At 38.0% G+C, this 27,030-nt stretch overlaps 1 protein-coding gene across 3 annotated transcripts in view; it reads right to left on the bottom strand.

The window, feature by feature from the left end:
• Nucleotides 1-27,030, bottom strand: part of TRAPPC9 (trafficking protein particle complex subunit 9) — a 453,375-nt gene that overhangs the window by 235,957 nt on the left and 190,388 nt on the right. For all 3 annotated transcript variants that reach the window (XM_021532473.3, XM_021532475.2, XM_077781898.1), the window contains one exon: nt 4,096-4,249. In XM_021532473.3, the coding sequence (XP_021388148.1) occupies nt 4,096-4,249 (154 nt within the window). The remainder of the gene's footprint in view (nt 1-4,095; nt 4,250-27,030) is intronic.

Genomic DNA, 27,030 nt, shown 5'->3' with positions numbered 1-27,030 from the left:
CTGTCTGATAGATAATAATTTCAAAATTCTGATTGGCTGCTTTGATGATGAAATACAAAAACATTCATAATTTCAATGTATTGGAAAAGATGTCAGTGTTCACAAACCAAATAAATGAGTGGAATTTATGAAGATCACTGAGATGAAATGATGAAAAGTTTCAAGTACCACCCTAGAAAAAATCAACAAATCTATAAATAAAAGTTGGGAATAATAATTCAGTCAGTTATGCTGGATCACATGTACAAAAAAAAAAGTCAACCAGACAATAGAATTAAAGAATAGTTCTCAGAGAAAGCATCATCTTTGAAACCTGGTAGGTACAATTTTATTCTGTGAGAAATTTCACCTGCAGTATTGCCTCCAGCTTTGGATCCCACATACTGAGAAAAATAGACCTGTAGTGCAGGACAAAATCAGCAATATGACGGAAAGAAAATGTGCTTTGAAAGACATTTTAGCAATTAGGTTTAAATATGGCAAACAAACTGAAGAAATGGCACAAAATACAATTCAAAAAATGTAAGGAAACATTGCAAATAGGACAGGCTTCCTATACATCATAGATATTAAGGTTGAAGTAAAAAAAAAAAAAAAAAGTCTAACTACTAGAAAAGTTAAATATGGAACATGATATCTGAGGTGGCACTGGAAGTCTGTCTCTCTTTTTTTAAAGGCTGCTAGGGCCAGGTTTAGAATATTTTCAAGAAAATGACCCCAAAATGTTATGGTCTCATTTCACTGAAATAGCAATTCCTTCACAGTACATTAGAAAATTTCTCTGGCTGCAATCAAACCTGGGGATAGCAAAAAGATGGATGAAAGAAAGAGTTTAGTTTTCAGAAGTCATTCTCTGACCCATCCCTCTGCCCAGCTGCACAAATCACAGAATAATTTATACTGAAAGGCAATTCCAGTCACTGTCCAGCCCTGTGCTCAAAGCATGGAAAAGACTGAAATTGCACCAGGCTGCTCAAGGCATTGTCCAGAATTTTTTAACGTCTTCAAAGACAGCAATTTTACAGCACTTTTGGACAACCTGTTCCAGTATCTGAGCACCCTCGTTGTGAAAAGGAATTTTCCTAGTACCTAACTGGAATTTAGCAGTCTCCTCACAACACACCTTGCCCCAAGAGTCAGATGAACTTCGTTGACTGCTGTAACTCCCAGGCTTTGAGGAGGCTGCTCCTGGATGCCCAGCAACTCCACTGGGACCAGGACCAGCACCTCTTCCAATCCTGCCTTCCCCAAAGTCTCCTCTGCTCAAGTCCAGAGTCATTATCCTGCCATGTGTCCTCCTCACTTCCTTCAGGATATTGAGCTCCATCATCCCAGGACAGCTCCAGCCAAACTTCAAACACTCCTGCTGGATCATTTGTTCAGGGAGCAGATCTCACACAGCACCTACCAAATCAAACCATCCGACACCTGTACACAAAAACTGCCCTGAAATTATTTCAGAAATAAGCTCACCTGCAACTGGGAGACTTCTTCCAGTCCTTAAAGAAAAGTTCATCCATCTTTGCTTCTTGTTTGGGTGGTCTGTAACAAATGCACAGCACCTCACTCTGTTGGACAACTCTGTCCTTGGTCAAAAAGCTTTCAATTGTCTCATCCCTCCTTTCCTAATAATTCCCTGTGCACATTCTAATTTCTCTTCCACATGCTTTTGCAAGTCCTGGTATAAGCATCTGACGTGGGCCTTGGATCACACCTCAGGGCAGGGTCTGTGACATGACCTCACCTCACCATCCCTTTCCCATGTCATGCACAGGCAGGACAGAAAAGTTATCTGGGGAGCTCTGCGTAGTTCAGAGATGATGGATAACAAAGGGATCATTTGGCAATACCATTCAAGAGACTTGCAAAATGCCTCCTCTGGTAGGAAATATCAGTAATTCTACTCCTTTGTAATTTTGCAAATTCTTTTCCTCCCTTGGCTGCACTGAGTCTGACTCCTGAAGGAAAACAAGGCCAATGCAGCTGAACTATCCATCCATTTCTCTGCCTGTCTGTCCATCAGGATAAACTCTCCTGACCTGTGTCCAATTACTCTGATGGGAGAAAAATATCTCAGAAACCAAGTTCCTTACTCTCTTCATTAGCAGAATGAAGAGTAGAATATATTTTTTTTTAATTGACTGGTTCATATCTAAATATTGCTGGAGGAAATAAAAGGATAAAGCCAGAGAGGTTCAGGTAGGACATCAGGAAGAATTTCTTTATGGAAAGGGTTGTCAAGCATTGGAAAGGACTGCCCAAGGAGGTGGTGCAGTCACCATGCCTGGAGGTGTTCAAGAAAAGACCCAAGTGTGGCACTAGTGCTGTGGTTTAGTTGGTGGTATTTGGTCCAAGTTTGAACTTGATGATTTTGGAGGTCTTTTGAGGTCTTTTCCAAAAGTAATGATTCTACAAAGACTAACTCTAGTTGGGACATTTTGAAAAAGAATGTACACATTTCTTCAAGGATTTTTGAGCATATGTGAAACTTGTTGCCTTTCATTAATTAGATGAGTTTTAGTTCCTGGAACAGAAAGAAAAATCATAGCAAGTATTAAAAATACAGAAACTAATGGTAGCACTGAATTTAACACACAGCATCCACACACTATTCTACTGGTGTCTAAAGTTCTGACTTTCATGTCAGCCACAATGGTTCTAGGATCAAAGCTGGGGTTAAATCCAGAACACAGAATGGATGCAAACAGTGTTGCCCAGCAACTGGAATGAGTGAGGATGAATTTTTACACCTTGACAAAATTATTACAACTATGCATTCAATTCCAGTGTAAGAATTCATCTGTGCTATCACAGAATATTTATATCTTCCCATAACACAGACATTTTCTAAGCGAGTTCTGGTTAAATATTGACATTTTTTGCATAAAAGGAGCTTTCTGAAATGTTGCTTGGGGAGTCTTGACTGAACCAGGCATTAGGAATCTCATTTATGTCTCAAGCCTTGCCTTTGACAAATCCTGACGTGAGTTAATCATCACAGGATGGTTAAGGTTGAAAGGGACCAGTGGAGGTCATCTTCAAGCAGGGTCCCCAGAGCACAGGGCTGTGTCCAGGACAGCTCTTGAATATCTCCAGGGAAGCAGATCCCAGAGCCTCTCTGGCCAACCTGTGCCAGTGCTCAGCCACCCTCACAGTACAGAAGCTCATCCTCACAATAATTAGTAATGAAACATCATTTCAGATCACTGGATAAAAGTACAATTAAAAGTACAAACAGATCAAGCATGATTTGATTGCAGTTCTTCTCTCATCTTCTGCCACCCCCTATCATGTGAATTTGAGGATGATCCGAGTGAAAAATATAAATCTCCAGGGAAGTGCTGAGTACCATCACATGGCTTGGGGGACTGTTTACTGTACAGAATGTTTCCTGAAGAAAATCATGAGAAAGTGTATTTTTGACAAGCCAAGCACAAGATTTTTTATAGAAATCACGACATTTATAGCAACACCATTGGTTTATTTTAACTCTAAACTGAATGTAATTTCTTATTAATAATCATAAGGCAATATTCTACTGCATTTAGAATTATTGTGGGGATTTTATGTTTAGAACGATTAAATCATCACACAAGTCTTGTCTAAGCCTTAAAAAGCTACCTAAGATTAGATACATTACTAAATCTATAAAGAGGACTTGGGAATAAATTATTCTAATATGTTCTAATTTACCCAAATTTAATTAAATATATGCAAACTCTCTAAATCCAGCTTCATTAATTTCTTCATGATTCAGTGACTCGGTGTGGGGGAGAAGAGAAAAATTTGACCCCATGAATCTACTACTCAGCAATCCTAACTACACTTCCTGAGTTCCCTAAAAGCTGGAAAAAACACACAGCATTTATGTCATGCCCAGTGACTCAGAAAAAGCCATTATAGGATGACCCAAGCATTGCCTAAATAATATACAGCACAATTAACCTTAAACAGTCTATAATTATGATAAGCTTCATAGTTCTAATTACTTTTCTTTTCAGTAACACTGCCATGAAGTGAGTTGAATTATAAAATAAAATGTATCAGAGGGCATCTATTTATATACTTTTAAAGCAAGTATTTATGAAAGGATATAATTTTCCAGCAAATATCCAGCTTGCTGTTAATCTCCAGGCCTCTTGCTTGCTGCCTTTCTTCTTCCAGCTGCTTTGCATTCGCCAACTGTGCCCCATCAGTTGGGGACTCTGGGAAGCTCTCAAAATTGAACTTGTCCACCTGGATAGCCATGCTGCAGCAAAGGAAAAGAAAGAAAAAAGCCAACGTCATCATTCCTGCTGATATCATTTCTGCAGAAACTGCACACTGTGAACACAGGCACTACAATATCTATATATTGGTTTCAGTGGCAGCCAGTCTGTAATTAATGATATATAAACCATATGGTTTATGCTACTGAAAACAGAAGTCTAAGCCTGTTGATGGTAAAAATATTTTACAGATCATCAATCAACATCTTAATGACTTTGTGAGTGGTGCACAGACATTTATTTTGCAGTTGCAAGCAGATGACCTCATGGTTCTGCAGAGGTTCACCTGCCTCCACCCTTGGTAGGTGCTCAAGGGTTGCTGAAAAAAGCAACAAGACTGGGCCAAAAGCTGAAGAATATTCTATTTAAAGTTGTTTATTAATACCAAGCCATACAAAAGGGAAGCAGAATATTATAAATGAAAGTGTCTCCTGAAGTGAGCTATAACACACTTAAAGAGCCCATTGGTTTCACAAGGCAACTTCTTTACTTTTCCTTGCAAAACTCAGGAAGGAAAAACAAAATAACCACAGAAGAAGGCCCTTAATGTGGCCCTTGACTTTTTTTTAAGAAGACACTTCTCTCCTGCTTTGTCCATCTTCATGAATTACAGACTGTATTAATTTCAATATCACAGTAAAATTCATTGGTAGCAAATGATTAAATAATTGCTTTATTAAATGTACTGTAAGGCATAAAAGGTAATCAAATTAAATATAGTACACTATAATGCATACTAAATACTGATATGTTAAATTAGAATCACTAATCTAATATAAAAGGGATTTTAGACCAGCTCACATCACATGAAATGTGGTTATGGAAGATCTAATATACTATGCTGCCAAAGCAGCTGTAATTTCCTGAATTGTCTGAAATAGAAAATAATTAGGGAAGAATTAAAATATATTGCTCTTGAGATGACTTTGCACTTAAGGAGACCAAGCAACAGCTTTGAAAACCATTCAGGAGGAAATGCAACTACAAACTGAGAAGCAGTCTGGGAAGGACATTTCACAAAACACAGGATTACTATCATCCTTTTATCTATTTCTCCATAAAAAAAGGGAAACATATTCCATGAATGTTGCCAAAAGGAAAACACCAGCAACAAATGTCAACAAGAAAGCGCATTGAAATCCCTCCAGACCAGAAAATATTTTCTATCATTCTCATTAATTTAAAAGAATCTTGACCGCAAAAGAAACTAGGTGAATACAGATGGCAATTACAAGGAATAATCTAGAAGTTTGCAGTGGGAAGATGAATTCAAATAGGCTTTATCAACACTGAGCAAAAACTGACACCTGAGGAGAAGCTTCTGAAGTTTCCCCTTCACCATTCTAGTGGGAGACGTCCATGCCCATGGCAGGGGGGTGGAACTAAATGGCCTTTAAGGTCCCTTCAACCCAAAGAATTCTATGATTTTATAGCAAAAAAGTTCAAATACAGCACTGGGGCAAAGGTTTCTACAAGCTCCCACTTCTGCATCTTTGCTGATCCTCACATCCCAAAGGTGGAGGAATTAATCTGTTCCTCTCTAAAGGGAGGGGTTGTTTTGGCTATTTTTAATGCAGTAAGAGATCATCAGAAGTTCTCCATTTGCATGCAGAATCCATCAAGTGCTGGGCATATTCAAAAGCTGAAGATGAGTTATAAAAGTGGATCACAGTAACTGCCAGAATCAAGCCAGAAATAAAGACAATAATGAAAAACACCCAGATACAATCTGAAGAGTGTATTCTGAAACAAAATTACCAGGCCTAAAACTATGACTAACAAATCAATTCTTACTGGCACTGAAGTATGATTTGATTCTGCAATGGCAGGATGGGTTTCCTGGATTTTGCACATGGACGACACAACTGGAATATTTTGAATTTCATAGTCCTTGTTTCCGAGATCACTCCACCCCTCTGTGGCACGTGAGCAGATGCAAATCCAGTACTTAACTTCTATCATATACACAATAATGCTTATATTCTCCCAGAAATATAGTTTGTTTCCTATAGCTGTATTTTAACAAATTGTCTTTGTGTCTGGACAGTCAGAAATATTTAGAATCCATCTCTGAAGGGACCAGGAAAACAGCTCCCATCTAATTAGTGTTGCACTTTTCTAAGTGATTGGTATTTGATAAAAATATTCCTGCCTAATAATATTTAATATGCAACTGCAGCATTCAGATTGAATTCCTCTGTTGAAGGATCATTGCTGGCAGTATGGTCAGTATAGTAATTTTTGTCTGGAAATTAAATATGCATGTAAGCACTTTGTATCCCAACAACCTCCAATAAATCCACATCAGCTTTAGGAATACAGCCTGGATTGCTCTGAACTGTTCATTGTTCATTTCTGCTTGAAGTAACTTTTATTAAGCTCTAAGTTATGGAAAACTTTAGTAAACAGGGCTCTCAGTACTCAGAGACTCTACTAAGTTTTCAAATCTTCTATGTTTTTATTTATAATGTTTATACTGTATTTAGCACAGTGACACCTCACATCACATGAGAAGCTACAAAAACACCCCCAGCGACACACTTGCCAGCTAGAAAGTGAAGAGTCTGAGTAAAAGAGAACTGCAGAGAGAAAAATATCCCACAAAACAGTACTATGAACACAGCTCTAGGTAGGATATATGAAAGCAATAGAGATAAAATAAAATGTTCAAGACTATAATTTCTCTCAAAGCAAAGCACAAAAGAATTAAATCCTTGCTCTTTTTCTTAAACATATCTGCCTTTCATCATGCGTATTCTGCTTTCTCTTGTGCTAAAAATATTAATTTTAAGTTTTGTCTCTGCATTTTTTATCTGTAATATTCTTCAGTATTTTTTCCTCAGCCTATGGAATAGTACATGGGAAGGCTTTGCACAAGAACCAAAACAAAAAATAAACACCATAACCTAAATCAGTCATTCATCCTGAAAAGCGTGCCCCTACTCAAATCCAGCTTCTTCACTTTCTTTTTCAATATGAAGGTTTCTCCCCTCTCAAGTGATGCATTTCACCAGGAGGTGTTAACGAGTGGACAAACATTTCCCAGAGCCAGCTGATGGAATGAGAAAATGGATAAGCTGGACAATGAATTACATCCACCAACTGGAAAAAGATCTTTTTCAACTTTTAAGTGATCTCTAGAGACCACATGGACCTCACCCTGAGGAAGGAGAGGGCAGTGAAAGGCAACCTTTTGAACATCATCAACTTTGTCACTGGGCTGTGCATCAGAACAGTGAGACTGAAATGTATTTTAGCCAAAGAAGTCGTTCTCTGCTGTCTTCTGCAGTTACTTTGTGACCTGTTTCCTGTCAAGAGTTCTCTGCACCTCTCCCCAAATTTGTCTTTGCTTGTTGTGGTATATAAGAATCTATGGATCTATATAGAAAAAGGTAAAAATAGACAATTCAGTCTGAAACAGGCATTCAATTTATTGCAAACAGCCAGGATAATGACAGCTCACATCGTGCAAGGGCACCTGTTTCTTGCCCTTCACAGTAATTATATATCAGGGAAAACAGAGATCTTAAAACTCAAAAGTTCAGAAATAAACTTGTTCCAGGAAAAGGGACTAGAATTCCATTTTAACTTCTTTGCCTCATGGGGAGCTATTGAAATTTCTTACTAGATGAGCTTTCAATAAATAATAAGATATTTGTATAAAAACACTGCATTATGCAAAAAAAAAAAAAAAAATTAAATATCCAATCCTGCAAATGCAAAACAGGTTTTGTTTCTCTCTGGCCAAACTTGTCTGAGCAGGAGGAGGAATAAAGCAACAACAGTATTCATGAATAATGAAACAACCATGTTTTGAAACTACTGGGTTTTGTCACGAAACCAGCGCAAGCCGTTGTGACAGCTCCTCAGACAACTGAGCATCGTTACAGGGATGCAAATTATTCAAATACAAATGAAATGGATGAAGAGGAGAAGGTCAGCTCATTGGCAATGCTGATGATGGGTCTGCACGCTATCATCTCACGTCATCTGTCAGGATGGCTCACAGGGAAAGAAGTGACAAACCTGATGGCACAGCCAACATCTCCATGACAGTCACCTAAAGTCCCATTAGAGTCACAGTGCAGAGCTACTAAGGGCACTGGACAGCTCATTTCACCTCTTCTCAGAAAAAGAGTTGCAACTTTACTGGAAATCCTACCCTGCCCTGACAACAAAATGCTCAGCAGAAAGGATTTGCAGGGAGGAAAACAACTTCCTGCAAATGACATCACGACCGCTCCCGAGCCAGTTCCTTCCAAATCCCCCTTTCCCAAAGCAGGGCCACTTAAAACCAAGCAGCACTGACAGCTTCACAGAAATGCAACTGGCAGAGAAAATTCACAGGGGAAAAACTGAGGAAGGGAGTATCACTGGGCACGCTGCAAACTCCTGCCTTTGTTCAGGAGGCAGTAGGTAGGTCCCAGGCACATCCCATCCACCAGTGACCCACCTCCGATCTTTCCATGGCCTCCTCTAAATCTATAAAGTGGAATTAATTACGTGATACTCTCCAAATAAAATGAGGTTAAGAGCAAGCCTGGTATTAAAAGAAAAGCAGCAATCTAGTCAACATAAGTAGATTTCATCTTTCATTAAGTAAATAAAACACTGCTGCTTAGCTTGGAAGAATAAAATATAAAGATAGTCCTTATTTAATTATTCTTAGGAAGAAACAATATAACAGGAACCCAAAAACTCTTCCTTATGGCTAACTATCTATTTAAATACTATCATCCACAGAGGAGTTTGCAAGCTGCTTCTAAAATGAAGCTGACAGGAGGCAGTTGGAGACTTTATTCAATATTATGTTTCCTGTGTATGCTCCTTTCTTATATAAAGTACACAGTAGGGACACTATGCCAGACCATGCTCCTGCCACTTATGCAGAATGCTTATGTGCATGAAGAGTCCCTGCACATTCAATGATTTTAAATTTCACGAAAACTTTAAGTGATGATGATCTTATTGTTCTCAAATTCAAGAGGGAAAAAAATGCATAAGGCAAGTTTCCTTTTAAAATTTTGCCTTGATTCTTTCATTGTGTAATCTCACTTGTAATGTATAACCTCATGTTTCAGGTGCACATAATTCCACTCTAAATGCAAGTCCTGCAGTTGACACCAAACTGGATGTGATGCCCCAGTATATAATAATTTACAGGCAAAGAGGGATCTCTAGTGAGGTGAACACATATGTCTCATTGGCTGGAAATAATAATGTAAAGTAATGCAAATTAACATATACCTTGTGTTTACTTGTAATTGCTTCAAAGATTTAGAAGTACAACCTGTATTTCATTCACTACTTCGAAATACAACTATAAAATTCAGTAGCTCAAGTGACCCAAAAGTAATGGTCTCTCCTCCTGGCCTAAAACTGACAGCAGAAAGAAAAACAATGGCTTTAATATCTGAACTGTGCAGAGCAGAAGATAATTTTTTCTATTAATCTTGAGAAAGGTCAATTAAATTTAAAAATTTGCATTTAGAACTTATTTATTTAAAATAATTGAAGAGGAGATGAAAGTCAAACTATAGCGCTGAATATGCAACAGCTTAGACTTATCTGAGCGACAAAATTAAAGACAATAAAAAGTTAAACCAGGAAAGAATTGTTCCACTGGATATAATGTAATATTTGAAAATGGAGCAGTGCTAAGAGATAGTTGGCTACATAAATCTTCTGCTTAAATGTGATTATGCTATGCGTGCTGGGCATATAGCTTCTTAATTCCTAACTCCAAATCTGAAAACCATAAACTGCAAATGAAGAGGCAGGACAATTAACTTCAACTTGCCTCTTTTTGTACTTGCCCATTTAAATAATTTGGACTCCCATGGCAATTGCCATGCAGCAAAGCTCTTAGCTACCCAAAGAAATAGGAAATTTAAAATAATAATAATTATGGTTATAGCCTACTTTACAAATACACCTATTTCCATAGGGGGCATAGAAGACCATTAATCAACAGCCTTTCATTAGGAAATTTGGAAAAGCCTAAGTACAGTAATACTTAAAGATTGAGTTAAATATCCTCCCTTTAATGCAGCTGAAGTACACAAGGATTTCAAAATTCTCTTTATCCAAAATAATGCCATACTGTACCTCCTACCTCTCTCTCTGGAATGCCACTAATCAGAGAAATAAATGTCAAAACATATATGTTTATTTTCAGCTGCTCATTTGTGTAATTCATTATTGTCTTCATATGGCAGGAAGGTCAGAAGAAAATCTATGCAAATCAAAACCGTGGAATTTTGTGCCAGATATAACAAACAAGACCAAAAAAATCTCAATTCTACAGTCATGCAGTTATCACTCCAGCTGTCTGAATACCCCCAGGAAAAGACTGAGAAGATTGCCCACCCCAAAATACAAACAGCAAAAATAAGAGTGGAATGAGGTCAGGACTGCTGTTCATCTTTACCAGGAGCCTGACATGAATAAACCAGGGGCTCACCTGGCGCAAATCTGATTTCCATTCTGAATCTGCTCACATTGAACACTGAGGGACAAAACCACCAAATGTCTCTGCTCCTGGAACGTCCCAAAGAAACCAGAAATGCTGGTCATGAATCACCCCTGGATCATTTCCCAGCCTGGGCTCTGTCCTGACCCAGCACTGATGGTTTTTGCTGCTCCCAGAGCCCTGCAGGATGATCCAAAGGGGTGGAGCTGGGTGTTTGCAGCACCCCAAAGCACTCAGAGGGATCTCACAGCCTCCTGCACATTATAAACCTGGAGCACCAATGCACTTTTGCATGAAAAAGAAAGACAAAAAAGAACAGAAAGAAAAATTGCCAAATTCCCATAGCTCCTCTTTTAAAGGAATGTGACTGTGATACGTGGCACACAGCTGGAAGGTTACTTCAGAGAAGATGCTGAGATCCTAGTCAAAAACCAAATTAGGGAGCAAAAACCCCCAGGACAGCCTGTACATCTGGGAAATTATTCACATGAAAGGACTCCATCTCAGTGGCTACTCTAGGGAAAATGCAGAGACACGGAGCTTTACACACAACATAAGGAAAATATAAGTTTTTTCACAAAGGAAATGATTCAAACATTTTTTGGGTACAATCACAGGATGCATGAATGCTCTCAGTGTGCAAGAATACACATTTTACCATGGACTGTCACTTCAAGATACAATTAGATGTTACATTCATAATGAATTATTAATTTACCATCTACTTGCTTGTCTTCTCTTTTTATACACAAAGGTAGTATTTTCCCTTTTCCCAAAGCGCTGCAGTAGAAGTTCACCTCAAGATGATTTAGTGTAATAAACAGATTCTTTTTCAAGTCACTGTTTTCCTAGTATAAGCTGTATAATTTTATCACACCTGCAAACTTCACATTTTCTGTTCAGAGCACTCACTCTTTGGTGAGTCTCTTGAAGAGTCTTTTATTTCAAGCTAACCCAGTCCATTGACTTTAAAATATTTATTTTGCCCACAGACATCGATTCTTTTCACCTCCAGAGTTGCACAGATTCTATTACAGATTCTCAAGTCCCAGATGCAAGTTTTGTGAGTGATGCCACATTTAAAAAAGGAACTCTAGAATCTTTGTCAAAGAGCAAATATGGGGGAACAGCCTGGACACCCTCAGTTTAAGAAACCAAAGTACCAGAACAACAGTGAACATCTCCCAACAAAGCAATGTGGTCCATGAGGTTCAACCTACAAAACTCATTCTTTAACTAGAGACAGGAATAATGTTCACAGACATGAGTGGGAGCACAAAAGCTTTAATTATGCTCCCAAAATCTCAGCTCACAGTGAGCGTGTGTCACAGATTCCATAGCAGTCAAATGCTCAGCACTAATAACACAAATGATACACATCTCACTCACCCACACACAATTTCACCTAAACCATTTTTTTTCCAAAAATCACTGTATATATTAGAAGTTTATTTAATGCTTTCACCAGCAATGACACCTGTATGTGTGTTTAGAAGCATGCTCAGAAACAAGCTATTTTCAGAAAATAAACCAGCAAGGATTGTTCACCCTAGAGAGGAAAAATGCACTGAGGAAACCTCAAAGCAACCTTTCAGTACTTAAAAGAGGGTTATAAGAAAGATGGGGACAGATTTTTCATCAGGACTTGTACTGATAGAACAAGGGATAATGGTTTTAAACTGAAGACAATAATGGGTAATAAACCAAGATGCTGCTTCTACTGCTTCTGCTGCTCATTATACTCAGCCTTGGCTCATTATACTCAGCCCTGGGTGCAGCTTCAGCCAAATGCAGAGCAGGGGTTGCCTTCACTTTCATCATGTTTATGTTGATTTACCCTTGCACACTTTGCCCCACATATTGCTGAGCTGTGTTAGTTGTCTGTTGTGCTTTACCAGTTTATCAGAAAATAAGTACAGCTCTAAAACACCTTGTAATTTTAGCCAAAACTCCCCGTGTGGAAATCACCATCCCAAATAACTGCCCTGCCAGGTGCCCTCCTACTCAGTGAGCCTTGAGCTTGAGCTCCCCTGGGAAAGGGCAGCAAAGCCAAATGTCCACCAGACTCTGATCGGAACACTACAGCTAGAAATTCAGTATTTATTTAATTATTGTGATGGAATGATACTCATTTAGGAGCAGTTTCCTGCCACATTAACTTCCTTTGGTCAATTAGGGTGGTATAGAGCACATATTATGTATGGACAATGGGTCCTGCTCACAAGTGGCCTGATGTCCAGGCAGTGGCCAACTCATCTTCAAAGAACTAAAACAAATCAAACAAACCCACTAAAGTCAAATGAGATCACGGGGATTTTTACTCCTGTTTCCTGTGGTTCAGAAATAGTTTGAACAAAGTAGTTTAAATTTTGGCCAGGGAAATCTCACCTGTTATCAAAGTCATGCTTGGGAAGCTTTCACAGACTATGCAGCTGTGTAAAGGATCTCATAGGTAAACCCAGGAGATTGGGGTTTGTGCCACTTATAAAGCAACTTTTCTTGTCAACTTCATATACACAAATCTCTTATGTGAGAATGGATTTCTTCACTACATTAGGAGGAAGTGAAGGAAAAGGAACTATAAATACTACAAGTCACAAGCAGTCAGCTAATGATGTCTGCAACAGTCACCTCGGTTTTAAAAATCAACTTGTCCAAGCATCCTTTCTTATCATGGCAAGCACAAAGCCTCCAGCTGTGGAACAATTTAAAACAAAACCCTCAAAATACAACATTTCCATTACAAGTTCACACTGAAGGTATAATTTGAAGACTGCTACTAAACATCTTTAGAATTTTCATGATTTTTAGGAGAAACTATTCTTCTTAAAATAAGGCATACATGATAAAGGAGTGATAAAACTTTATATTTAAGTATTTAATTAATATCTACTTGAAATAACTCTTAGAAAATGTCTAGCTTTAAAAATATGGAGATTTTAGACTAACCTTTATAATGCCTCAGAAACTAAGAAGGGATTACTTCAAGTAAAACATTAATGAGGTATTATTTAGAAGCTTTGGCAATGCTTTAAAATATTTAAATATTGAAGGTGTTTTTTTGTCATCACTTATGTTTAGCATAGAAATTTTAAAAGTCTTTTCATTCACCTAAATCTAAATTTTATGAACTAAGAAACTATTTTAATCAATATTCTCTTATTCTCTGTTAATTTGTAATATTCCTTTACATAGAATAAAAGTCTAGAAGATGATGCTATCTAAACTTCTGCCAGTCAAATTTTCCATTAGGAAAAAAGGGAAATTGTGAGGTAAAATTCAAAGCTATTGAAATAGAAAAGAGTGCTTTGCCATCTCTTTTATGAAAATTACATCTACTTTTCACTCATTTACTAGATTTTTCTAACTATAAAAAACACAGGCATATCTGGATTTAGGCATCTATTTTAAACTGAATTCCTGTTTAGGAATCAGATTTGTTCTCTACCTTTAAAGAATGGCAAAATTATCATAGTTTCACTTCTAGCTTATGGAAGAGTTTAAATTCATTTTTATATAGATCACCAACATGATTTATCTTAAAATCATGCTGTGCCATCAGGCTGCCAGTTTCTGCAAAGAAGACAGAACCCCCAAAAAAACACAGAAAGAACAGACATCAATATACACAGAGCTTTGGGCCTATATGACAGTTCAAAGGAAAAATATTTTTTGTTCTTTTCCATCTTTTCCAAAGAGCAATTTAACACAGAAATTTCAGACTCAGATTATCCCAAAAAGATAGATTACTACTACCAGAAAAAATTGTACCCCAGATTGTGTAGCAGTTTTATAAAACTCCCCATCCACATCTGAAAAGTCACCATGGTTCTGATGCACTGATTTGCCCTGAGTTACTCAATTAAACAGTTATAAATGGATTAGAGGGTTAATACAAAAACTGAAAGTACATTATTATTAAAATTGGTTGTATATATCCTATGCTAAGCAAATAATGCTGTAAATACAAAAAGAAAAGATTACATTATCTGCTTTGTTCCCAATGTAAGTCTTTCACACAAAAGATTTCCTTTTATTACTTACTATTCTCCATTTCTCTTCTTCCATACAACTACAAAAGAGATGCCATCAAGCAAGTAAATCGAGGAATAAAGCTGCAGAGATTTTTTACTCCCATTTATTCCCTTTGAGTCTCCCTCAGGGATATACAAATTGGAAATTGCTAAATTGTCATCTAATAGGCAGAAACAACGTAGGCGAGACCAATTAAGTAAAAGGCAGAAAGTTGTATTACACATGTAATTAAATTAAATTCTTTGACTAGACTACATTAGAATTATTCCCAAAAAGGACAAAACTCAACTTCAATCAGCTCATGACACATTGTAGGACACATCACTAAAATAGTATATTAGGAGTTTGGATATTACTAAAAACAGCACTTTTCTTAATTGTAAATCAAGTTACTTCCAGGTGGTGAGAAATTGGCTAAACAGCAGCATTACCTCCTAGATATGCAAGACTTTAATGGTGCATAATTGAGTCATAAAAAGTAGTTTTCTTCTCATTTTTTTAGCTGTAATATCCTTCAGCTGGGTACCTACACACATTTTTTCAGTGGAACTGTTCTCTTACAGAGATCCCCAGAACCCAGGAAAGCACCAGATCAAATCACCACCTTAGCTGCCAAATGTGAGTGACAGTAACTGGGGATAATTTGGCTTGTATTCACAAACATCATCAAAAGGAACAATGCATTGGGGAAGAAAAAAAGTGCAGTGCAAACAATTCTGACCTACAAGGTTTGGGTGCTTCATCTCTTGCCATTCTCAGCACTGAGCCCAAAACCTCCTCGTTGTAGGCACCAGCTCAGCCTTCTCCTTGTGCCACTGCACAACCCCTGGAGCCCAGGCTGAGATGGAAATAAATTCCAAAATACTGGAGCTGGAACCCAGGCTGAGATGGAAACAAATTCCAGGGACTGTCCTGGACTACAGGAAGCAGAGGAGGAGGAGGAGGAGAAGAAACATTTACCTCTGCCCATGGTGCTTTTCCACACTTTTCTTTCTGAAAATTGGCTAAAGCAGGCAAAAAGCCATCAGCACCCCATTTTGAGATGAGCACTATTCAGCTAAACTATTAATTGTTCATCTAGATGTTAATCAAAATATCAGAAATGGATTGGCAGCTCTAAGCACAAACTGCCTTTTGGAATTAAATCAATTCTGCCATTGTCCAGCAACCAAGGGAGACAAACATTTTCACAACCTCTACCCTGATCCAAATTGGTATTTCCTCCCAGTAATTCTCAATAACTCACTTTTTATCTATTTCTTTTTTTATTATGTTTCTTAGATAATACAATTTCAATGGAAAATCTGTGACTTTTTGTCTAAAGTAAGTTCCTATCCTATAGAAACACATTTGCCAGACAGGCTGAAAATCTCTGGTTGAAGCACTATCATTATTTCAATATTGTAAAAATCAGCTTATTGCTTATGTCATACACATACACAAATTAAAATGGAGACCTGGAAAGGAAAAAAAAGTGATTTGCTTTCTTGATTGAATAGCATGGAAATGCAGAAAATGAAAAAAACACATGGCTTAAATTGCCTTAGGAAAAAATTAATCCATTTACATGAAATGAACAAACAGCTTTTAAAAATCATAGATATTTTTAAATGCTAATTATTTGTATAAACCAGTTCCTGTGCACAAGGGATCAAATATAAGTGAGTTAGTGTAGCTGACAGCAGCAGTGAGAAAAGCAAGAGGCCATGAGAAAGACAAAAACCAGGGCTTGTTTTGGTGAGCCTGTTCTGAGGACAAGTAGTACAGACATAACCCACTGCGTAATGTCACCATGTGCTTGCAAATATCACTGTACAGGAGTCCAGCCTGCACAGCCTCTCAGATAATGCCAGATAAATGGCAAGAAGCTCTCCTTCAAATTACAGATGGATGATTCTTCCCAGAAAGGGAGGCATAACAGCAAAACACAAGAGACAACTCAACAAAGAAGCTGCTCTGAGCCCACATGGAACGGCCCCAGAAACAATGAGCACTGACATGAAAATATTCCTCATGTAAATTCAAATTCCATCGTAAGAGCTGTGTACATGTAGTTATTGCCTGCTGTCACCATGTAATCAGCATCACTAATCATCCCATAGCTTACTCCCATAAAATTCTCTATTTCATATTGGAGATCATGACTGAATATTCCAAAGTCCCATCCTATTTAAGTCCTTGTGATTCAGAAAGAAAATAAGTGACAGCTTGAAATAAGCTGCTAGTGATGCCCATCTTAAGAGATGCTTTCCATCAACATATCAAGAGGTAAAAACGAAATATTGGTGAAGTGTGATGTGGATTTATTGTGCCTGAAATTGTTGGGCTCGACAGAGTTGCTGTAGGAAGAGATGGGGTAAAGGCTGCTCACGAGTAACACAAAACATAATAGTAAGAAACAGGTTACTGCATTATTTAAAGAACACAGCACAGCTCAGTATTTTATGTATTATTATTACTGATATTTTAAAAAATATCTCAATGACTTAAAACAGATTTCCCTTTCCAAATTTATTACTTAATGAGTCTAGATCCAAATGAAAAATAGGACTTCACTCAACTTTCATCATGATGCCTCTGCTCTTCTACCTTAAAATTAAGTTTTGAATTTCTTAACATTCACCTTTCATTTTATTTTACATACATACTCTGCTTTTCCCTCTAGTGGATAATAAATAATATACAATATAGAGTGTAATGCCTGGGAATAAATCTAAACTGAATTCAGGGGGGGAAATGAAACAGAGTTGTTACATTCATGTCAGGATTCAAAACAGTAAGGTCTGATCAAGCAGCTAAAAAGACAATGCTTGTAACAATAATGGGTATCAAATATGCAAGAAGAGAAAAAAAAAACAAAAAAAAAACAAAAAAAACAAAACAAAACAAAAAAAAAAAACACCAAACCCTAAAGATTTCCAAGTGCATGGTTTTAAAAATGGTGAAATATTTACTCAGTCTACCAATGTCACCACATTTTTTAATCATATTTCCTCCGAAAGTCAGTAGACTTCATTATTTCTTCTCTACAGGTGAATACTCTGATTGTTTCATGATTTTTATTGTCACAAGCCTTTCTACAACAATAAATTATCCTTTCTTAGGACAGCTTTAGGAGAGATGTAGGTTTCATGATGTGAAGGTATAAAAACATGTTCTGTTTTGAGGTCCCCTTTTTATTATAGTGGAGAAATCATCTATTCTCAATCTCAACTCTATTAATAATTAAAAAGGGGTTTTCTGCAGCACAAAAGCATTTTCAAAATATTGACAAGTCTTTAGACAATACCTTTGCCCTGCCCATAAATGCTCATTGCTTAAACTGAGTTAACTTGAGGCATAATAACATTTTCTTTAATATGCACTTGTATTCTAAAAAACTATCCTACAGTTTAGTGGGTCACTGACTCCAAATCAAATTTCTTTTGTTTATTATTCTATTCCTTCCTTCCAGTCCTCTAATCCGCACACTCAGATTATTAATGGGGTTTTCTTCTATTCATTTCTATCAATAACAAACTTTTCCAAAGTCACTGTTATTCTTAGAAGAGGAAGAAAAGCAAAAGAAGGACAAAATTTGGCAAAGGAACAAGAATTCATTTAAAAGTTCTGTAGATAATGCACAGTCCAGGCTATAATGACTCTCCATATCACACTCCTGCCCCCCAGTAGGTAATAAGTTTTTAGCATTTATAAATATGAAAATTTATTTACCAAAAACTGGAAGCTCTTTTAAGATGCCCATGTCCTCTTCAGTGTTTATGTTCTGCTTACACTCACCTCTGATTTAAGTCACCCTTTTAATGTCAGCCCTATAACCTCACTCAACATCTCACTCAAGCTCTGACCCATCCACATGCTGCTGGAAAATGACCCAAAAAAGGACACTGTAATTCCCTGGCACCCTCCAGCTTCTCTCAGTGTTCAAACTGAATTCAATATAAAAAATGAGAAAGATAAAGGGAAAAAATCAGCTGAGTATTGCAGGCCTTACAGAGTTTGTCATCAACTCCATCAAGCTGGGTGTTAAATCATTCTCTGGCCTCTCCACCACCATTAAGAGAGGAGTTGCATCTTTTCCTGCTGTCAGTGCCTGTCTGGCTGATTTGGGCTAAATTCACCACTCAGTTAAGTGCGGAGAGGCTTCCAGACCATGCACTTCCATCCTGAACTTCAGGGCATTTTCATAAATCAAAAGATCAAGCAGCTGTTGGAAACTCATTTATGGTAATATGAATCTAATTACTGCAGCTTCAGTGAGCTCTTCCTAAGGTATTTTTAATAAGAGCTGGAACTGAGGTAAAGCAACCATCGTTAATCACAACAAGTGAATCAGACACACAGCTGGGCTGGGCCAGTAAAAGCACCCACAGCAGAATCCAAGCTTTGGTTGGCATCCCCCTCACGTGAAATTCCAGGTGTGTTCCGTGCTGAAAATTAAGTAAAAGACCTCTTTTGTTTGGAACCCAGAAATGGCTCAAGCACATCAAGGTGCTTTGGGCTTCAATTTGCACTGTGAGCACTCAGCAGGACCTGGAACACAACGGAGCCCAGAGCTCCAAAGTACTTCCATGGAACACAGATCCTGTCTCCTAACCAGAGAAAAACCTAAACAGGGTAAGGGCTGAAGATGAAAGGCTCCTTTTTGCAGATGCTGGCCATGAATCATCATCAAACAAAAAGCATGGCTCAAATTAACTCCAGTAAGTGAAACAGCTGCACAATCATCTCTAGAAATCTTTGTACCTGTTTGAGGAAATGACAAAAAGCCCCTTTAGTTAACCTGAAGTGCACATATCCACTGGTGCAGAGACCTCCATATGCAGCTTTGGAGTTTCAGAGAATTCAGCTGCACATCCTGGTACGGAGAGAGCTTCTCACCTATGAAAAGCTGATTCTATTTACATAAGAGCATGCAAAATATGAAATGTACACCAGCCCTCCCCCCCCAAAGATGGATAGATACACATCAGTTTTCCCCATGAAGAGATATAATTTTATTTCAACCTCAATCACAATACTTAACTTGAACCACCATTTTCTGAAATTCATAGTGAGTCTCTGTATTCTGTTCCAAGTGAGAGGAAACCTTGTGAGGAAGACACTGAGTAGTGTTTCCAAGCAGCTTTCACAAGCCTTTTCCTAAGGATGGAGTTAAAACTGGCAGGCAAAGCAGTTGTTCTCACCAGCAAAGACCACCAGAGCTGTCTACACTGGTGTAGAAATACCCATTAACCTGAGGGAAGGTGACAAAGAGGATGGTTCCTGCAAGATCTGGGGTGCCACCATTCCTGCTGTGTTTCAACACCTGCCCCCAAGGCAGATAAAGGGGAAAGACAATCTCCCTGTGAAGCTGTAGATCCTTGCAGGAGCTCCATCACAGGGTCAGACGATGATGATGGCAGCTGATGGCAGCTTTTGCAAAGCCAGGTCAAGCCCCAGAGGCCCCCACTGGGCACAAGGAACTGCATTTTCCTTTTCTCCAGCTCCTTAAACAATTGGATTTCTCACTGGCAGAGTGCTTTGTCTCCTTCTGTCTTAGCAAACAAGATCTAAGCTGCAGAACGTGCCCACTGCACCCACCTGTGACACAGCAGTGACACAGACCTGCCTTAATTCAGCACATCAGCTTTGACATGTGTGTTGGGAATAATGCTGTGCATGGGAAGAATTCCAGGTATCTCAAGGATGCAGAGAGATTATACACTTCCATTAACATTAACTGTGTTACCAAGAAAAGGCTTGCAAGGTGTTATTGGAATTTCTGTTGAAGTTTCATGGAAAGACTGAGACAGATTTCCCTGGAATATCTGAGGAACAGTGGAGGCTGCAGGAGGCCATCGATGGCAGAAAGGCTCACAGGCACAATCAAAGCTGAGGAAGACAATTTTCCTCTCTGGCTGGGGTTGCTAAATGCAGCTTGACTGAAGTCTGCTCCACCTCTCCCTTTGAACACTGAGACCTTCCTCAAGACTGGGTGTTCTGAGACTTCTGTTGTTTTCATTTGAATAGAGGAAACCAAGGAAAGATCAAACATCAAAAATCGAGTGAGGCCATCAAAGCCCAACATCTTCAAAGTCAACACCCACAAATTCAAACCCCCTGTACATATTTTTTTGTCAAAGCTCTCAGAACACGAGCAAAGCAATATTCTAGAAGAGACAGCAAGGATAATAAATGCAGCTGCAATGTGATGTTAAGAATGACACAGGTAGATTAATCTCCTCCCACAGATACCCACAGATTTTAAGGGCATTAATTAATTGAGGAGAAGTTGAAGTATTTGGTGACAAGCAGAAGGAAACACATCCCTGCTAGAAAGCATACATGAGGTGATCACTGAAAGAGGAAAAAAAGCCCATCTATATCTATTTTAACAACACAAAAATGTGTCAAAAGCCAACTACACAAAGAGAACTGACGTAGTTGCTGTAAAGCATTTTTTCCACAGCCAGTTTTTATTAACAGAAAAATACCTGCAGATCCTAGACTTTGATCAAATAATGTGTGCAGAAGAAGCAAGGTATTTTATGAGATTCCAAGACAAGCTTCTCTCAATCCCATCAAAATGCAAGTCATTGCTGGTGAAACTTCACTCTACCAGTACCTTACACATCAGTCTTTCTCTGGGCATCTTCAATTGTAAATGTATTGAAAAAATAATGATTAATGTGCAGGTAATTATGGTATCTATTTTTTTCTTCTCGTTTAAATTGCTGATTCAAACCTTAGGCTAGTTTAGGTAAAGCTGGGGCTTGGGTTTTACGCAGTGGTTTTCAGAAATGTCCACAAATATAGCATAAAGATGATACACAGTACAAACTATACCTATTTGGGTTTTTTTAAGGCAGAAAGCCACACAACCAGACCAAAGCAGACAGAAGCTGCTTCCCAGCAAACATAGAGATGCACTGAATCATTAAGCCACCACAAGGCTTAAAAGGATAAATCTCAGCTTTTAAGTGCAAAATAGAATTCAATTTTAACCACTGAGCCATGACCACTGCCTCTTTAACAATGCTATGAAAAGCTACTTGGCTTGTCAAATTTAAAAAAGTCAGTGGCACATAAATACGCTCACAAAAGATCTAAAAATAACTTCAAGCTGCCCACCCTCAAGGTCAGAAGGAGCAGATGCAAAGAAATAAAGCTCTACAAAGAGCTTCCAATAGGAAAATACTACTGACAAAAGTGACGGTGTAGCCACTGGTCCACAGCTATTTCTTTACAGTTCTTCTGTGTCAACTTCTGCTGAGTTGTACCCATGCAGTTCTCACCAGTGAACAACTTTGCTGGTGCTGAAAGAACATTTATTCAAACTTACCAACTGAAAACAAACTTTGGTGCGAGTCCTTTCCACTCTTTATCAATGATGTACTGAAGGAGAATAAAGATGGATATATTTGAGGTGCATTAAGGCAGAAACCAGCAATTTTCAGTGTTTCAGTGCTGTACAGAATGGCTCATTACCACAAACACAAAGGTCACAAACAATGCTGATCCTGCTACATCAGGAAACTTCTCCATGTTGATCTGCTAATGGATTCCTCTCCAGCTCCTGATGGAAACCAGATCATCACAGCCCAACCATTCCTTTAAGACATTTCACACTTCTCAGAGTAGAAAAATCAGAGGAAATAGTGGCAGTGATGGGGGCTCAAACTGCCTTGAGGATTCCCTTTTTTTTGGCTGTAGCATGTCCACACTTGGCAGAATGTCCTATCCCAAGGGAGAGAGCTGCTCTTTGTGGACCTTGAGAAACAATCTAACAAGAGCATCAATAAGTGTGCTCTGAACACCAACAAAGTAATTCCCTAACACAACAGTTTAGGGATTTCAATGATTCTGCAACGAGCTGAGTTTATGTGGCATGCAAAAGATGAAGGACTGAGCCTACTCTCCTGTGATTTGAGAGTCTGATTAAAGGAATCTAAATATTTCAAATTTGATTTTTCAAGCATGCTCCCATCCCCTGATGCTACAACTTTTTTTGGTTTAATTACTATTATGCCTATTTTAAGCTTTAATGTTTTCCTTAAGAATGAATACAGAAAGTATTCAATTACTGAAGTAAGAAGTTAAGGGCTGAAACAAAGCTGTAAGAAATACTGCAGCCTGTCAAAGGTGATAAGTGCCTCTGATTATCCTTGACTGCATTCCCTGGGCTCAGCATTTCCTTAAATTGCAATACTCTTTTTTAAAAATAGATTTATCACCATATCCTGAGGGTCTTTCCTATTTTTAGCTAAAGCTATGCACAAAAATACCACTTTCCTCACTAATTATATTTGATTTTCAGTTTCAGTGTTACTGGTAAGATTTGTTGAGTTTGGGCAATGCAACCTGAAACAAGTAATGAACATTAAAACAGTTTTTTAAATCATTTTCATGAATCTCCCTTCAACTGGATGAATAAATAACTTTGGAGAAACTACAAAATGCTTTTAAAAATAGGTATTAAATTAAATGAGGTGAATTTGGCTGTTACATCCTTGAAGAAGAGCAATGTAGTCAACTGTGGATCTATGCCAAAATGGATTTGTTGAAAGGTGAAGAAACAAGCAGAAAGGGTGGTCAGGCACTGGAGCAGGCACAGGCAGAGAAGAGGTGGAATCACCACCCCTGAGGTGTTCCAAAGACAGGCAAATGTGCTTAAGGACAAGGTTCAGTGATGGATCTGGCAGTGCTGGATTAACATGTGGACTCAGAGGTCTTTTCCAGCCTTAAAGATTGTGTAATTCTACAAATTAATGAAGTTTTTTTACTGTGTGTTAACAAAATTCTTCTAGCACACACCAGGTATGTACGGAGAGAAAGTGTTTGAAGCAATTGTTTAATAATGCCTGATGAAAAGCTGTGATTGGGTTTTTTTGTTGTTGTTGTTTTTGGGGTTTTTTTTACTGAATATGATAGTAAATAAAATAGCTGACCATGTAGTAAAAACATTGTGTATTTACGTGGGTGGAAATCTTAATGAACCATTGAAAAGAGTAAGTTTATTTTCAAATAAATATTTTTCTTGATACAATGGGCATAAATGGTTCTGCTCCATAGAACAGTTATCTAACTGAGGAAAACAACAGGAAAAGTGAATTGATTTAACTGTTAACTGAATCTCAGAAAAATAACATTTTCTACAAGCTGTCAAATATCCATTTCCATTCTTCATTGGCAGAAGATTCAACAAACATCAGTCAAAACAGAAAAAAAAAATGAAACAAATACTCTGTCTGAGGAGAAAAGTTGTGAAATTCCAGAGATAAACTTTAAGGTGTGACACAACTACAGAATAATTACTTCTACGAAAAACACAGAATTATCTCATGTTTCCACAAGTTCTTCTACATGAAAAACCTAACTCAAATATTGGTAACTTTTTAATAGTTTTGAAATCTTTTTAAGCTGAAAGAGGAGAGATTTAGATTAGGTATTAGGAAGAAATTCTTAATTGTGTTGTGAGGCTCTGGCACAGGTTGAGAGAATCTGTGGATGCCCCATCCCTGGGAGTGTCCAAGGCCAGGTTGGACAGGGCTTGGAGCACCCTGGGATGGTGGAAGGGGGGTTCCCCATGGCAGGGGATGGAACTGGATGATCTTTAAGGTCCCTTCCCACCCAAACCATTCCAGGATTCTGTGATCCTTTGAAGACTAAGCACAATCAATGAAAAAGATGAAGATGTGAAAATAAAGAAATGAGGTGTGATCTGGTGTCCCAAATCAACAACTGACTGAAAATATAGCTAAGGCCACAAGGAAAAGGAAACTACGTAACAAAAAATATTCAGTATTTTGTATTCCTTCCTTAAAATAAATACAGCAGTGCTTTCAAATAAAGACAAGTCCAGCCCAGGACCATGAAGATGATTAATGGACATGAATGTTTGCCATACAAGGAGAGAACCCAGAGAAAAGAAGGCTCAGGAGGATTTTATCCATAAATTCTTGATGGGGGCAAGAAGAAGCCAGACCCAGGCTCTTCTCAGTGGTGCCCAGTGCCAGAACGAGAGGCAATGGACACAAATCAAAATATGGGAAATTTCATCTGGACACCTCTAAACTTTTATTATTGTGAAGGTGGTCTGACATTGCAACTGCTCAGAGAGGCTCTGCAGTCCATGACTGTGTCTGTGATTCTGTGACCTTGATCATAAAATTATCAGTTCTGTCTTCAAACCACTTAGGAAAACTAAGAGGGGAAAAAAAAAAAAAAACAGCCTGAAAGTTACTCTAGAATTACTCCAGAATGTTTATCCTCTAATATGCCCTGAGTCCAGATTTTGCTTATTAATAAACAATTAGAAAGTAAAGGGGGAAAATCTTCAATGGAAAAATAAATAAAATATTCCAAATTATTAAAGATGCTAAAAAACACAGAACAAAACATTTAGGGGATTGCTCTAGATGAATAAGTCTGTCATCTGCATTTCTATTTATCAGGTGGAGTTTTACAGAGATAGTTTGGGGTTTTTGCATTCAGTGCTTGAAGGATTTCTTGCATACAGCACAGTTAGCTCAGAAAACATGTTTAACATAGTGAAAGAGAAATGTACATAGGAACTTCTGGGATCATCTCCTGCTCATTATCCCTGCCCTCACAAATTATGGAAGTTTTCTGGTACATTCATTTCCCACTGCTGTTTCAATTAATTTCACCAAAATTAATTTTCTGCAAGGAAATCTCCAGCCTTCAGCTACTCCCAATGTCTAAACAAAATATTGCCAAAAGGGAGACGGGGGGGAAAAAGGAAAATTCTCTTTTGCTTTCAAAATATGTTTAGTTGAGATAGGGAGCAGCTCAAGGTGAAGGAGTGAGAGAAAAACAGAGACTAAACCAGGAAATGAGTGAGAGAGAAAAGAGGAATGAGCTTCAAAATAAGCCCTGAGGAATTTTGTAATTATGGGGTTTATATTGGCTACTTAATGCACCCAAAATTGATACAAGGCAGACAAAATAGACACCCCAGTTCATCATCTGATGGACACAGTCTGCAGAACTTGGAACCTTAGCACCCAGGGGAAAATACAGAGAGAGCACAAAGCCAAGTGAACTCACACAGGTCCTCTGAACCAGCAAACAGCTCTCAAAGTGAGCTCTGAACTTCACAAAAGAGAGTTTTTACAATAAAGCCCAACCATAAAAACAATTGCAGAACTGCATTTTACTAAAACTTTTATTTACTACAGTGTTTATGGGTGCCAGTTCACTCTACAACAACATTCTGTATCAATAAATCACTTTGTTTAAGGAGTTCTTGATGAGCAGGGATCTGGGTTCTAATGAGACTCTCAAGTGCTGAGTTCTGTCACAGAAGGAGGAGGCTGCTGGGTCAGAGAGTTTTAAGGAATATCAACCATAACACACCAAGATAACTCAGGTGAAGCATCATTAAACTCCAGATAGATGAAGGATTTGCTGCAACAGTAAAAGTTTTATTCTCTTTCCATCTGAGAAGGTCAAGTTGGCACAGATAAGCTCAATATCATTTATCTTTTGGAAGCACACTGAATCACTAACAATTGGGATGCAACATACTCCTTCCTAAATTACATTTCAGGGATTCTTTTCTGCTGGATTCGGGAGTGGGGAAAAAAATCCTCCTTGATTACCTTCTCAGATTTTTGATTACCTTGCAACAGATTAATATGCAGTGCTTACATGATTTCCTGCCCATGGCAGGGGGGTGGAATAGATGATCTTTGAGGTCCCTTCCAAGACAAAGCATTCTGTTATTCTATGCCTTTATAAATCAGTTAAAGGAACTCAAAAAAGTATGTTCACTATACAACATTGATTCACTCTTCATGAGCAGACAGCTCTCCTCCACCAGAACTATAAACCTCCTTATTCTCATGTTTTCTCTCTAGCTCATCAAAATGTTCCAAATGTTCCAAAATCTCTCTAGCAAATACCTGACTCAAGGATCACAAAAATACTGACAACAGACAGTTGAGTAGCACAGAAATAGCAATATTGAGAAAACTACAAAAACAAGTAAAGCACTGTTCCAACTTTATGCCAGTATGTTCAAAACAAGTTATTTTAAATTAATTACTACTGGTGAGAAAAAGCAGAAAAGAAAACTAATACCCCATCATTAAATCACACCAAATCAGCTAATTTGGGTATTTTTTAAAATTTACTTTCTTTAACTTTTATGTCCTATACTTGCACTTTTATTCCATTAGCTAGGAAAAAAAAAAAAAAAAAGAAAATTGTAATACAACTCTCCATCATTATCAGGCCTTTTCTGACTCT

The sequence above is a fragment of the Lonchura striata genome, chromosome 1 (assembly GCF_046129695.1).
Source record: "Lonchura striata isolate bLonStr1 chromosome 1, bLonStr1.mat, whole genome shotgun sequence".
NCBI lineage: Eukaryota > Metazoa > Chordata > Aves > Passeriformes > Estrildidae > Lonchura > Lonchura striata.
This window is presented reverse-complemented; position numbering and strand designations above follow the sequence as displayed.